Raw genomic sequence first — 13,502 nt, forward strand, 5'->3', positions numbered from 1 at the left:
AAGATACTTACAAGACACAATGAATTATGGCTTGAAATTTAATAGAGATATAAATGTGAAGTTAATTCGTTTTTGTGATAGTAATTGAAGTGGCTGTTTCGATGAATTGAAAAACACTTTGGGTTATGCTTTTTCACTTGGTTTTAGCATAATTTCTTGGGCATAAAAAAGCAACAAACAGTGGCATTATCCATCGCTAAAGTTGAATACATTTTACCATCATTGGCAACTTCTCAAGCTATTTGGCTACGAAGAATTTTAGAAGATATTTCAGAAAAGCAAGATGAAGTTACAAAAATGTTTTTTGACAACAAATCAACTACATACATGGCAAAGAATTCAGTTTATCATAGTAGAACAAGACACATAAGTATCAAGGATCATTTTATACGAGAAGCAATTGGCAATGGAGACATTCAACTCAAGCATTGCAAGTCTGAAGAGTAGGTGACTTGACATGACTTAAAAGTGATTTTTAACTTTCAAGTATAATAACGTCTTATTATATTATAACTCGGTGAGTTCGAAGTCGATCCTCAGAGAAATGATTTAATTTGTTTATTTAAGTTTATAAAAAAATAAAATAAAAAATAAAAAATATGCAAATAATTTAAGAAAAACTATGAAATTGAATTAGTTAGAGTTATAGATCCACTCTTAGTAAGAAATACAACTTAACAAATTCTTTTTATTTTTATTTTTATTTTATTTTCTAAAAGATTAATTGTATAAATTAAAATTATTTTCCCCTTTATTTTATTATGACTGTATAAATTAAAATTATTTTCCCCTTTATTTTATTATGGATTAAGAACTTAATGTGCCAAAACTTAATTTGTCTACAATAAATCAAAATACCATTTTACTATACTTTATGCTAAGATATTAAGAATTCATTGTGCCAAACTCTCATGTTTGTCTATAATAAATCAAAATTTCAAAATATAAAATATAGATAAAATTAAATAGAAAATAATTTAATTTATAAAATTAAAAATAGAATTTGATTAAACCATATTTTTACTAAGAGTTTCACCTTCCCCTAACTATGAATATTTAGCTAAACATTTTTGAAATAAAGGAAATTATTAAAATTGAAAAACACATAATTAAAAAAAATGGAATTTGAAAATTGAAATAAAACTAATTTTATTGATTGAAAATATATTACAAAGAGAGATGAGAAGGAGAATTTGAGAGGAAAGAAGAGAAGAGAATGTGTGAAGAGGTGTGTTCCCCCCTATTTATACTAGTACATGGTAAATCTACACCACACAAATAAATATATCTAATTACATCTTAACCTTACATTTGTCCCACTAATAAAACATAAAGGTAACTTAATCCACTCAAGCACATCCAACACATTACACTAACAATTACCATACCTAACATGATAAAAACTTATAATTTTACAATTACCACATTTACCGTGGTAAAAACTTAAAAATTTAAAACAAAAGTCTCGAATCCTCCTCGACAATGACATACTTTCTCGGACTTTCAAAATCCAAATTTGATATCTGTACATTTGTTTGGAGCCTCAAATTGCATGAAATTATTACTTTTAACTAATAAACAAACAAAAATACACAAAATCAAATACTTAGAAAAATAATTAGAAGTTCACAATATGTTACACAATTACAAATATAAATTACAATAATAGCACAAAATAACATGTTTACCCTTTAACAAACATACATTTTTTAACTCTAATCATGGCTGATATATTCACAAAGGCTTTGCCAAAATCAAATTCCATCAACTAAGGAGCTTTGGGAGTTGAGAACATCACATTAAGGGGGAGAATGTCAATTAATCTGATTTTCAAGTTTACTTAATTTTAGTCATATTAAGAATCCTAATTTAATATTGAGTCAGATTAGATTAATTCCTTATGACAATAAGGATTGAAGTTAGTATAAATATGTCTCAATTGTAAGCCGAAGTTAGCAAACAAATAAAAATAGAAAATCTTTCCCCTCTCATCTATCATACGTGCTCTCTTCTCTTTTACTTTTCTGGTTTGTTTGTTCTTTCACACAACTTATTCAAGCAAATAACCAACCAGATTCAATTTGAGTTGTTCAATAAATCAATTTTCTGCTACTTTCTTGCCATAGGGGATTTTGAATTTAACTTTTTCATTCTCGTACTCTTTTTAACCATCCTTCAACCCATCAAAATACATCTTAGGCATAAAGGATGCCATTAACTTGATGCAAAATAATAATAACACTTCGAATAATGATATTATATTATTAATTAAATAATTGATTATTTATAAACTTGAATGATTTAAACGACTAGTGCTGTCGGTTGGGTGACAGGCACCTGTCGCTCAGGTGAAAAGAGTTTATATGAACTTGCATGTGATCTAGGCGAGTCTATCACCCGGTCAACGAGCACCCGTTGTCTAAATAACACTCTGTTGTAAGTCTAGGTGACTCCTATGTCGCATGGGTGATGGGCACTTGGTGTTATGATTCTGGTTTTTGTCTTTAATATTATGAAGCACTCAATTTCACTGGATTTTATAAGAATTTTACTAATTTATGAATCTCTTAACTCATATTAACCATTTAATGTACCCACATAACATTACAATAAAGTGGACAAAAGCACCCTTTGTGCCAAACCCACTCAAAACAATAAAAATTAAACAAACACTCACTTTAACATCTTCATGCTCTTTAAATTGTTGAATGATTTTATTGTCAGTACTTGATAAAAACTCTTGTTTGATAAATGTGAAATGGGTGATACCTAAATTATAACTTATTGTTTGATGAATGTGAGATGGGTAAAATGAAGAGTGTGTTTTATTAGTACTTAGATTATGGAGATCAGATTTGGTTATTGCTTGGAGCTTTGATTTCATTAATTTTTATTTTTAATTTTAGGGTTATTTTAATCCAAAAGGTTTGTAAATGGTTGATATTGTAAGAAAAATATTGAAAATATGTTTTTTTTTTTTTAAATGAAAGTTGGAAAGTGATTCAAATTGGTAATTTCCCTTCTCTTTTTTCCAAGAGAAATGCATCATCTCAATATTATCCTGTGCACAAACAAAAGTTTTGAAACAAATAATGAGAAGAAGAAATTCATAGCTATAAGGTAAGTGGAATGGAAAAAAAATAACAGGCTAGAAAAAAACGACAAGACTTTATTACCAAAAAGCTAGCGATGGTAATGATCATCAACAACATCTCCATTATCATTATGTTCTTTGTTGCCAGGAAAAATATTGGTTGATCAAATTTTTGTAAACACTAGTAAAATTTAAGGGAACCCATACACACACACGCACACGCGCAAGGGCGGGGTGTGGAAAGCACTGTAAGTCAGTTGACTTCTCGACCAAAGGGAGCTGATAAAATGGAATATTATCGACCAACGGGAGAGGAAATGGAAGCTTGAAACCTGCTCTTGCTAGGGCTATCCGCTTGCCTTCTCCTTGCCCCCACGTGGCCTATAAACAGATTGAATGATTGCTTGCCTTAGCTGCCTTGCCCTTGTCCCTGAACTGACCTGACCTGACGTATGCCTCCGATCGAGCTAGCTTACTTTCCAGCCTTCCCAGCTTAGCCAGCCAGCCAGCCGTGAAGGAAGGCGCATGTAGTTTTAAAACAGTTGAATAGGGGAAGATTTGACAGAAGCACTCACTCAAGTTACCTTCAAGTAGGACTATTCCAACGGTAGCTTCAAACTGAACTATATCTTAAACGTATCAGCTTAATTGCCAGAGATATCACTGAGACTGAAAACATCCCAGTTGCTGAGGCTTTTAAGTTTTACCATCATCAAGATATGCAACTTCAACCTATATAGCTTATAATCAGAAAGAAATGTAAACCAATTGAATAAAAGAACAATGAAGCATGAAAAAGTAAAATTGTTTTCTAGAACAATTTTTAATAACATTTTACTTGTAATTAAAAAAAATTTGATGACTTTAATCTATAATTGCCGATATTTTAATACAATTGACAGAATGATGTTATTATAATATAAATTCTTTGGAGAAGTTATAACAACTACGTGTGTGTGTTTTTGGGTAACCTCGATGGTACGAGGGGAGCTTTATTGACAAATTGAAAGAAAATAATATAATAAATAATGACTAAGTCACGACTGACTAAAGAAAAAAAAAAAAAGAACATGGCATAATGTTAACAAGTAATAAACAAGTGTCTTTGAATAAGTCATCAAGCTTAGGACGCGGCTGTTTAACGTGACCTTGAGTTAGTCATATTTTAGTAATTAAATAGGTCTTACTTGTTAAGAGTCTTGATTCCTTTGAGTAGATCACCCTAATTGCGAGGAATTAACATTGTACTGGTTGTACATATTTTAAGATATATTGAATAAATGAGAAGGCTATTTTACTAATTTGACTCGAAGGCAAATATTGGGGGACTTGTGTTTCCCTCGAAGCACCCAATTGTTACAAATTTGCTTATATGTGAAATGCTCTGAAATGCCAAAATAGGTAGAACAAAGGAGAATGTACCACATACAAGCAATAAAAATAAACTAAGAATTTAATAGCCGTGAATGAATATATTATGTAAAAAAAGTTTGAAATTTAATATTAGGATGATGTGAACATTGTAAACATAATAAATTTTAAAAGTTAAATTTCTTTTTTTAAGTACTGCAAAAATTTGTTTAAAATAAAAAGAAAACTGTGTTTAAATTGAATTGGATACAATAAAATAAAATAAATAAAATGTTTATCATTTTTATTTTTACACTAGATTTTAGGGTTGTATTCAAAATAATAGCTTTTAAAAACAGAGAAGTTAAAGTTTGTCAAACGTGTTTTTTTAATATCCCTCAAGTGGGGGAGGAATTTCAACTTCCGAACTTCTAAAAATTTATACTTTAAAATTATTCCAATCCAACCAAACTGTAAACCTTTTAGTTTTGAACCAAACTCATTACCACTTCCTAACTTAAATAAACAAATTTTACCTTATACAAAATATTAATTTAGAAAAATAAGAATTATAGTTATAAATTAATAACTGATTAATTTATCAATTAATTATATTCATTATTAATTTATTATATGTAAAGTTTTGCGTAAAAACAAGGTTTTTGTTTTAATCCCATTGCTGAATTGTGATGTTTTTCTCTTTCATCTGTTCGGTCATTTGACTCAAAGGTTAAGAGCGTAATAATCAAAAGTAAAATAAATAAATGGACGCCTTTATATAGAAAAGGTAGTGGACACCAAGGCTCGGTGTATTAAGAATGTTGGGCTGTCCAGAATTTATCTGGATGTAGCCCAGTTTTTAATTCTTTCAACAGCCCATATAAAGACAGCTTTTGAATTTTAGAATCCTACCATAGGAGTTCATTACATTCCCACTCCTATTCCATGATTTAGCGGCAATAGAAGCTTTCTTGAAAGACTTTAGATTGAGCTCTTTTCTATGGTATGGCTAGTGTTGTCTGTGAGGAAATTTTTGAACCACGTAGCAGAAAGCTTTGGAGTTCGCTCAAGCGTTTGACGATCAATGTAGTAAAGACCAAACACGACGGAGTAGCCATCTAGCCACTCGAAGTTGTCCATCAAGCTCCAAATAAAATATCCCCGAACATCTGCCCCATTCCTACCAATACATTATTGTCATCCAACATTTCAGTAGATAGATAACGATAAAGTTTATTGATTGCATAAATCATACATTATCAACACTGATCCATTTGATATGTCTATATACTGGTAACATGACAAAAGATTATGTAATGGAGGGCAAAAACGAAAAAAATGTACTTCTCTGTATATGGTGGGTCATCAACTCGTAAGCCTCACCTTATAGCTCTGGCCAGAGCAGAAAGGTAGCCTGAATGGTACTCGATTCGCTTGACATCATCAACTAAATTTTGAGATCGTTGATTTTTCTGCTTTGGTGGTGAATATCCTACAACATAAATGGAAAGTGAAAAAATTCATTCTATGTAATACAATTTTTTTATCTTCTGAAAATATATCAGTGTTAAAAAAAATACTTCTAATTGTGCCACATACCATTTTCTGTCACATACATAGGGATGTTTTTGTATGTGTCTTTGACGTAATCTACAATTTTCTCCATACCTTCTGGGACAACAAAGAATCTTGGATTCCCAGTCTGCTCAATACAAAAACAATAGAACTTGTTAGCTGAGGGGGCATTGGAGAATAACGACTAAGCTGAAATTATGATCACATCACCGGTTCTCCGATCATGATGCCATCCCGTTCTCCAGTGGTGTAAACAAAGCCTCGGATTGCATGATTGCTACCCAAAACACAAACAGAATGGATGCAGTCCTTGGCATACAGAGTGGAATAATGGTTGATGCCAATGAAATCAAGACTGCCTTTGACGTACTTAGTTTCCTCTTTGGAAAACCTTGGCAATTGAGATCCAAGATATTCACGCATTTCAGCAGGGTAGTCTCCAAATACTAAGGGATCTAACATCCTGATTGAAGAGAAAAATCAACTACCTCGTTACTGATTATTATACATCTATGATATCTTATGTATTATTATACATCTATGATATCTTATGTATTTATAAGGCATTAATAATACACTGCAATAATTTGGTTCATATAAATCAAGCATTTATGACTTACCAGCCCACATTGAAAGCAAGGGCCCTACTCACAGCTTGGCGATCTGAGTCTTCATCCCTCAGCGGTTCGTACATCATTGAATGCAAAACTATTCCCATTGAACCACCTTGTTTTTCCTGCATTAGCATTCCATTTCTCAACCAAACCAATAATAATTAGGATATATAAGTCTAAAGACTCTAAACAGAGTATTCTCCAAAAGCACTGTCTCCAGAACTCAACAAAAGAGTGCTCAATGCATTACCTGAAAGTGCTTTCTGTATAGCTTAACAGCCTTAGCATGTGACAACAACATGTTATGCAGAACAATGAGAGGTTCTGTATCAGAGTTGCCAACAGAGCAATTTCCAAATGGTGCCGAACAATGAGTTGGGGGGTACGTGCCTCTGATATAAGCCATATCGGTTAATAAATTTGGCTCATTAAGAGTTGCCCAATACTTAACTCTATCACCAAAATTCTCAAAACATGTTTTGGCTAGATGAACAAACTCTTTCCTGCAAGAATTGGTTCAATCAGATCTTTTGGCAGCAGAATTTGACCCCTAAACAATATTTGGGATTCAAAAAATAGATCTTAATTGTAGCATAAAAGCAGAGATTTACTGCATTTGAGGACTGAGCCAAGACCCATATTTTTCTTCAAGTTGTTGTGGAAAGTCATGATGATAAATTGTCACAAATGGTTCAATTCCTGCATTATCAATTCATCTCTTCAAATATTATAACATCTTCAAGGAATAATTTACAGTTATTTATTCTTGAAAAGTATCTTACCTCTGAGTAAGAGATTGTCTATAAGATAATTATAAAAATTGATTCCAGCTGGATTAACTTTACCAAATCTTCCCTCTACATTTGCAGCTCAAAAACATTGTTATATATATCAATCCGTTGAAATAATAACCTAATTTACAGTGAATATAGTGATATGAAGGACATACTAGGTAAAATTCTAGGCCATGAAATCGAAAATCGATATGAATTTACTCCAAGAGAATGCATTATCCCAATGTCTTCCTATGAACAAAATTTAGAAACCAATAATAAGAAGAAATTCACAGCCATAAGGTAAGTGAAATTGGGGAAAAAAAAAAATTTGACAAGTTAAGATATTTTACCAAGAAGCGATGGTAATGATCATCAGCAACATCCCCATTATCATTATTTTCTATGTTCCCTGTAAAATTGATTGATCAAATATTGCTGAATAAATACTCTCTCTCTCCCTCCACACACACACACACACATATTCTAAGATTATGCCTTATATTTGTTCAAAGGTATCGTTTAACTAATTACCCGGGATATGACTAAAAACATCCCAGTTGCTGAGGCTTTTACCATCCTCAAGATAGGCTCCTTCAACCTGTGCAGCTTAAAATCAGAAAGAAAATCAAACAACCGTTGCAGCAATGAATAAAAATAATAATGAAACAAGAAAAACTAAGACGTGCCTGAAACGAAGAAGTGGCTGTGCCAAAGAGGAACCCATCTGGGAAATCAGACCTTTTGACATCTACTTGTTCGTTCTCATTGCAAGTGCTTTTAGCTAAAGAAAGAACAGGCCAAAGCTGAAGCAGAACAAGGAAGAAGAGGAAAGCAGAGAAGTGATGAAATTTAGAGATCATTAGTGGCTTTCTCTATTCCTTTGGTAAAGTGAGACAGCCAACACTACTACCGCTCCAAGCAAAATGGATATATACACACACACACACACACACACACACACGCATTGTGTAAGGGTCTAAGCGATACTGAGCTCAGAATGCTGTAGACACAAAAGTTGATGAATTTGCAGTGGATTGGTTCGTTATTTGACAAGTCAGCCTGATTTAGTGGTTCCTTTCGTTTTCAGGCCCATCTACGGCTATAATTTGCCTGCATTTCTTTTGTACGTGTCATCAAAATGGTTTGGTGACTGCCGATTATGGTAATATATTATCCGCAGTGATGTAAGTACACTGTAAATGAGATCTTCAAGAAAGTCAACTCCTCCCCTAATTAATAAAGTTCGTGCTTAATGATATAATTTTAATCACCAAATAATAACCCCCCAAATATTGGATTATTATGAGTGGAGTCTTAATACCAATGATTTTTTTTGGGTGGTGGGGGAGGGGAGGGAAAAAAAGGACTTGCATAAAGCTCAAAATGAAGATTCTGATTAAAGGTACTAAATTTTTAATCAAAGACTACCGAATTAAGCTTTGCGTTGAGAGTAGATCTGATTTGGCTGGCCAAAGCTGATCAATTAAGCTCTGTGTTAACCAATATGTTCACCATCGCCAAACTCCAAACATGGTGCAGACCAGCATAATCTTTTATTTTTATTTTTTATTTTTTATTTTTAAATATTCGACCGCACGTTTTTCGTCTTTGGTGATATGGAATGTGACTGATTGATGTTGATGACATTAGAATAATTAAAAAAAAGCAGTCATCTTGAATTTATAGAAATATTCTCACCTAATGAAAGCAATACTTGTTATTATTTATATGATAAGACAGAGCCCAAATGAAGCTAATAAGGAAGATAATCTTATCCACAGAGGGTTGTTGAGACGTGTCTATTCTAAACTTTCTAAACTTTCTAAACTTTACACTCAATCGATTATATATTTTTCTTACAACAGAGAAAAACATATAATATTTCTTTTCATCTAATATATTTTTCATATACCTATGGTTGTTGGGACATGTCTATCATGACTCATGTATCAACCTGATAGAATGGAGCAATTAGCAATGAGCATATATTACTCATCTAATAATTTTTTCTTCTTCTAGATAATATTCTTTGAGAATTATTTAAAATTTCCCATATAATTTTCAACGTTAGATTTAGATAAAAACTGTTACATTAGAATATAAATGGTGGGATTTTGTGTAGGATGCAGTAGGGAGCGGATGTTCACTATAGGAAATAGAAACAAGTTCTGTTTGAATTCAAAATAAATACACATGGGAAACGAAGGTTGAAGCAAGCTAGATCAAAAGTATCCATTTCCTAAATATACTTTTGTGGCAATGAAACCATTGATTAATATACTTTTGGACTAATATGTTTGATTTTCATTTTAGGTACTCTTTGCATGCACATTAGATAGATATATTGATGATACATGATGAAAAAGAAGGCAGCGACCAGATTCTAGTAACTGGCACCATCAAAAGAGTGTATGGCTAAACGTAAGGGATATATAGCCTTAAAAACTCTCATCTCTCCAGCATGAACCATCAAAGAAGCTCTAATTTCCGGGAAAAATTAAAATTATTTAATTTACATTACATGTAATATTCATTGCCTATATAATATAAACTCTCAGTCACACCCAGAAGATGAATCACTAAAAGTCACTAGGCATTAAAGAATATTTGTTTTACAGATCAATTGTATGTTGCTGGGTTTGGTATACCAGAATGGAGATGATTAAAGTGGTTGCCAATGACATTAATGAAGCTCAAACTGATCAGAAAGAAGATCAATTATTAGAAGCATCAGATGTTTTCACTAGAGCAAAACATCCTGTTACATTGAAGGTACGTAACACGTATTTGATGCGTCTTTCATTTGTTGTCTATAATTATTTCAAACTTATTTTATAAAATCATTGGTATAATTAGATTTTTTATTATTAATTAGTATTCTATTATAGGATTATCTTGTACGTATTATTAATAATAAATGTTCATTTATGTTGAAATTCAAATTAAGGAAAATATATTAGAACTAAAGAAACTTCTTTTATTTTGATTCATCATTGCTGCTTAACTTTTTTTTTTTTAATTTAATCCATTGTTTTACAGTTTGAGGACATTGTATACAAGATCAAAATGAAGAAAGGATTCTATGGAAGCAACAAAAAAATTGAAGAAAAAGCAATATTAAAGGGAATCACTGGAATGGTTAAACCAGGAGAAATGCTAGCCATGCTAGGCCCTTCAGGCTGTGGCAAAACAACACTACTAACTGCATTGGGGGGTCGACTTGGGCGAATCAATGGAAGGATTACCTACAACGGGAAGCCTTTTTCGAATCAAATGACGCGAAACACAGGCTTCGTTACTCAAGAGGACGTGCTTTCCCCTTACTTGACCGTCACGGAAACAATGGTATTCACTGCCCTTCTTCAATTACCTAATAGTTTTACCGAAAAAGAAAAAATCAAGTGTGCAGAAGCTGTGATGACCGAGCTTGGTTTAAGCGAGTGCAAGAATAGCCTCATAGGAGGGCCACTGACAAGAGGAGTTTCAGGGGGAGAGCGAAAAAGGGTTAGTATAGGGCAAGAAATATTGATAAACCCCAGCTTATTGTTTCTTGATGAGCCCACTTCGGGTCTTGATTCAACAATAGCTCAACAGATTTTATCTACATTGTTGAAATTAGCAAATGGAGGGAGAACAATTGTGATGACAATACATCAACCTTCTAATATGCTATATTACATGTTTCATAAGGTGTTATTGTTATCAGAAGGTTACCCTTTATATTCTGGAGAAGCATCAGGTGCTATGAATTATTTTGCGAGCATCGGATATTGCCCATCAGTGCCTACGAACCCTTCAGATTTTCTTCTAGATCTAGCAAGCGGTATATGTGCTAATTAACTTTTACAATAGCTTTTTATAATTAACAGATATAAGAGTATCCATGTAAGGCATGCATCATTAATGTGTAGGGATGCCATCAAATGGATCATGGAAGGAGCAAGCCCTGGTCAAGCAAACTCTAATTTCTCAATATGAAAAAAATCTTGCCGACAAATTGAAGGCTGAGCTAACACAAGAAAATGAAAATGAATCTCAAGATCAACCAGAAGACAAGCAATTTAGAAGATTCTCAACAACTTGGTGGCAACAACTCCGTGTGTTGCTCAGAAGAGGGATCAAAGAAATCATGGACGAATCGTTTTCCTGCCTCAAGATTATTGAAGTCCTTGTGATTGCTTTCCTTTCAGGACTACTATGGTGGCAATCTAGTATTTATCAAATACAAGATCAGGTAGCAATTTCTTGACTTTTTGGATATACATATATAATTAATTAATATGTTGATTTAATAGTTTTTTTTTTGTAAATTAATTAATTTTGTTTTGGCAAAAAATGCTTGCAGATTGGACTTCTTTTCTTTTTTTGTGACTTTTGGGGATTTTTCCCAATGTTGGAATGTATTTTCACGTTCCCACAGGAACAAAAGATGCTCGAAAAGGAAATATCTTCAGGAATGTACAGGCTTTCAGCATACTTCATGTCAAGAATCATCAGTGACCTTCCAATAAAGCTTGTTATTCCCACAGTTTTTGTGACCATAACTTATTGGATGGCAGGCCTTAAACCAACAGCTTCAAATTTCTTTGAAACCTTGTTTGTTCTTTTATTTTCTGTGCTAGTGTCACAGGGCCTAGGGCTTGCCATTGGTGCAATGGTAATGGAACAAAAATCTGCAACGATACTCGGATCAATCATCATGCAATTATTTGTGCTAGCAGGAGGGTATTATGTGCAAAATGTGCCCTCTTTCATTGCATGGATCGAATATTTATCAATTGGTCACCATACGTACAAACTTTTGCTGGGGTCTCAATATAATTATAATGAAACATATCCATGCGGGGATTCGGGAGGATTATGCTTGGTTGGAGAGCATCCAACTATAAAAAAAGTAGGGCTTCATAGGAAATATTATTCGGTGATTGCTTTAGCCATAATGCTTGTGGGCTATCGGCTTATTGCTTACATTGCTCTTATGAGAATTGGGGCAACGAGAAACTAGATTTGATTTTTCATGTTAATTGCTTATACGGCTAATTGTCTCCATTTACAGTTTTACCAATTAGTTTTAGAGGTGTTCATCATTGTCTTTTTCTTCTAATGATCGTGGTTTTAATCTTATTCTCTAACGAATATTCATGTAACGCCAAATTAAATTTCCATAATTTAAATTATGGAAATTTGGTTTTAATAGAAATCATATATGGATATAACCCTTATTAATAAGGATATTAAAAATACGGATAAAGATTCTCTCATGATTTGATCATGTCCTGAGCAAATAACTCAATCACTGATTGGTTGTTAATAAATAAAAAAGTAAAAGAAGTTAAATCTTACCCATACACTACCACTACCCATACACTACCACTAAAAGACACATGACAAAAGATCCTTAAAACCTCAGTAATACTCAGATAAGGAGATATCATGTTCCTAAAAATATAAATAGGATTATTCATGAGATAATTTTAGAAAAAAACTTACTTTTTTTCAAATTTAATAGGGTTTCTTAGGACTCCTTATAAATTCATACTTTTCCTTCTTCCTTAGCCCTAAGTCAACGTGTTCTTATATTTTCTCTATTGTTCATTGCTCTCTTACTCATATCCTAGGATTCAAACATTTCTTTAGGAGAGAATCATAACAGTTGATAAGTTTTACTGTCCCTATTGTCCACAAGTTTTCCTATCACTCTATTTAGGGTTTCAATTGGCATGCTTTTAAAATGTTACATATCATTACACATGATTTAGGATGTGCTCAGGGCTTTGATTTATTATTGAGTCTTGTTAATCAATCCTTGATACAATAAACACACTAGACAATTTTGGACAATTAACATGAATATCTCGAAATTAAACATATATTTTCTAAACGATTCTTCTTAAAAACTTATCTTTCCGAAAACAAGACATGTAGAGCTTATTGAATAAATTTTGTTTCACGAGATTTGACTTCGTTTTTAATTTTATATGTTTTTTAAAAACAGACATTGCTGCACTATAAAACTGTGACTTCAGTAGAATAACAAATTTCACAAAATTATTTGTTGTACCAAACGAATTCAAAAAATTCTGAAATTTTAAA

General features: G+C 32.5%; 2 protein-coding genes across 4 annotated transcripts; one reads left to right on the plus strand and one right to left on the minus strand.

The window, feature by feature from the left end:
• Positions 1-5,174: 5,174 nt before the first annotated feature.
• On the minus strand, positions 5,175-8,899 carry LOC102613103 (beta-glucosidase 18-like). The gene is made up of 12 exons (XM_006464647.4): positions 8,096-8,899; positions 7,941-8,007; positions 7,760-7,818; positions 7,583-7,658; positions 7,416-7,490; positions 7,245-7,332; positions 6,884-7,136; positions 6,640-6,755; positions 6,230-6,482; positions 6,044-6,146; positions 5,828-5,936; positions 5,175-5,624 (listed from the first exon to the last, which is right to left on the minus strand). Exons 1-12 carry the CDS (start codon positions 8,267-8,269, stop codon positions 5,426-5,428), a joined length of 1,572 nt encoding a protein of 523 aa, XP_006464710.1. The 5' UTR covers positions 8,270-8,899; the 3' UTR covers positions 5,175-5,425.
• A 547-nt stretch (positions 8,900-9,446) lies between these two features.
• On the plus strand, positions 9,447-12,625 carry LOC102612804 (ABC transporter G family member 9-like). Of its 3 annotated transcripts, XM_052433233.1 has the most exons (6): positions 9,447-9,637; positions 9,723-9,830; positions 10,028-10,181; positions 10,449-11,232; positions 11,321-11,643; positions 11,755-12,625. In XM_052433233.1, exons 3-6 carry the CDS (start codon positions 10,062-10,064, stop codon positions 12,412-12,414), a joined length of 1,887 nt encoding a protein of 628 aa, XP_052289193.1. In that variant the 5' UTR covers positions 9,447-9,637; positions 9,723-9,830; positions 10,028-10,061; the 3' UTR covers positions 12,415-12,625. The 3 variants fall into 3 exon arrangements, with proteins under 3 accessions (XP_052289193.1, XP_024950375.1, XP_024950377.1); XM_025094607.2 differs by having other exon boundaries at positions 9,447-9,830; XM_025094609.2 differs by having other exon boundaries at positions 9,447-10,181.
• The last annotated feature ends 877 nt before the right edge of the window (positions 12,626-13,502 follow it).

Source organism: Citrus sinensis, chromosome 9 (assembly GCF_022201045.2).
Source record: "Citrus sinensis cultivar Valencia sweet orange chromosome 9, DVS_A1.0, whole genome shotgun sequence".
In the NCBI taxonomy this organism is placed as follows: Eukaryota; Viridiplantae; Streptophyta; class Magnoliopsida; order Sapindales; family Rutaceae; genus Citrus; species Citrus sinensis.

What these genes read in the sequence shown, in the direction of transcription:
- LOC102613103 (XM_006464647.4), bottom strand. Translation starts at nt 8,269, where the DNA reads ATGATCTCTAAATTTCATCACTTCTCTGCTTTCCTCTTCTTCCTTGTT. An exon ending in TGGCTCAGTCCTCAAATGCA is followed by an intron (nt 7,137 to 7,244) that starts GTAAATCTCTGC and finishes CAATTCTTGCAG; the next exon opens with GAAAGAGTTTGTTCATCTAG. An exon ending in CTTGCTTTCAATGTGGGCTG is followed by an intron (nt 6,483 to 6,639) that starts GTAAGTCATAAA and finishes CTCTTCAATCAG; the next exon opens with GATGTTAGATCCCTTAGTAT.
- LOC102612804 (XM_025094609.2), top strand. Translation starts at nt 10,062, where the DNA reads ATGGAGATGATTAAAGTGGTTGCCAATGACATTAATGAAGCTCAAACT. An exon ending in AACATCCTGTTACATTGAAG is followed by an intron (nt 10,182 to 10,448) that starts GTACGTAACACG and finishes ATTGTTTTACAG; the next exon opens with TTTGAGGACATTGTATACAA. An exon ending in TCTTCTAGATCTAGCAAGCG is followed by an intron (nt 11,233 to 11,320) that starts GTATATGTGCTA and finishes ATTAATGTGTAG; the next exon opens with GGATGCCATCAAATGGATCA.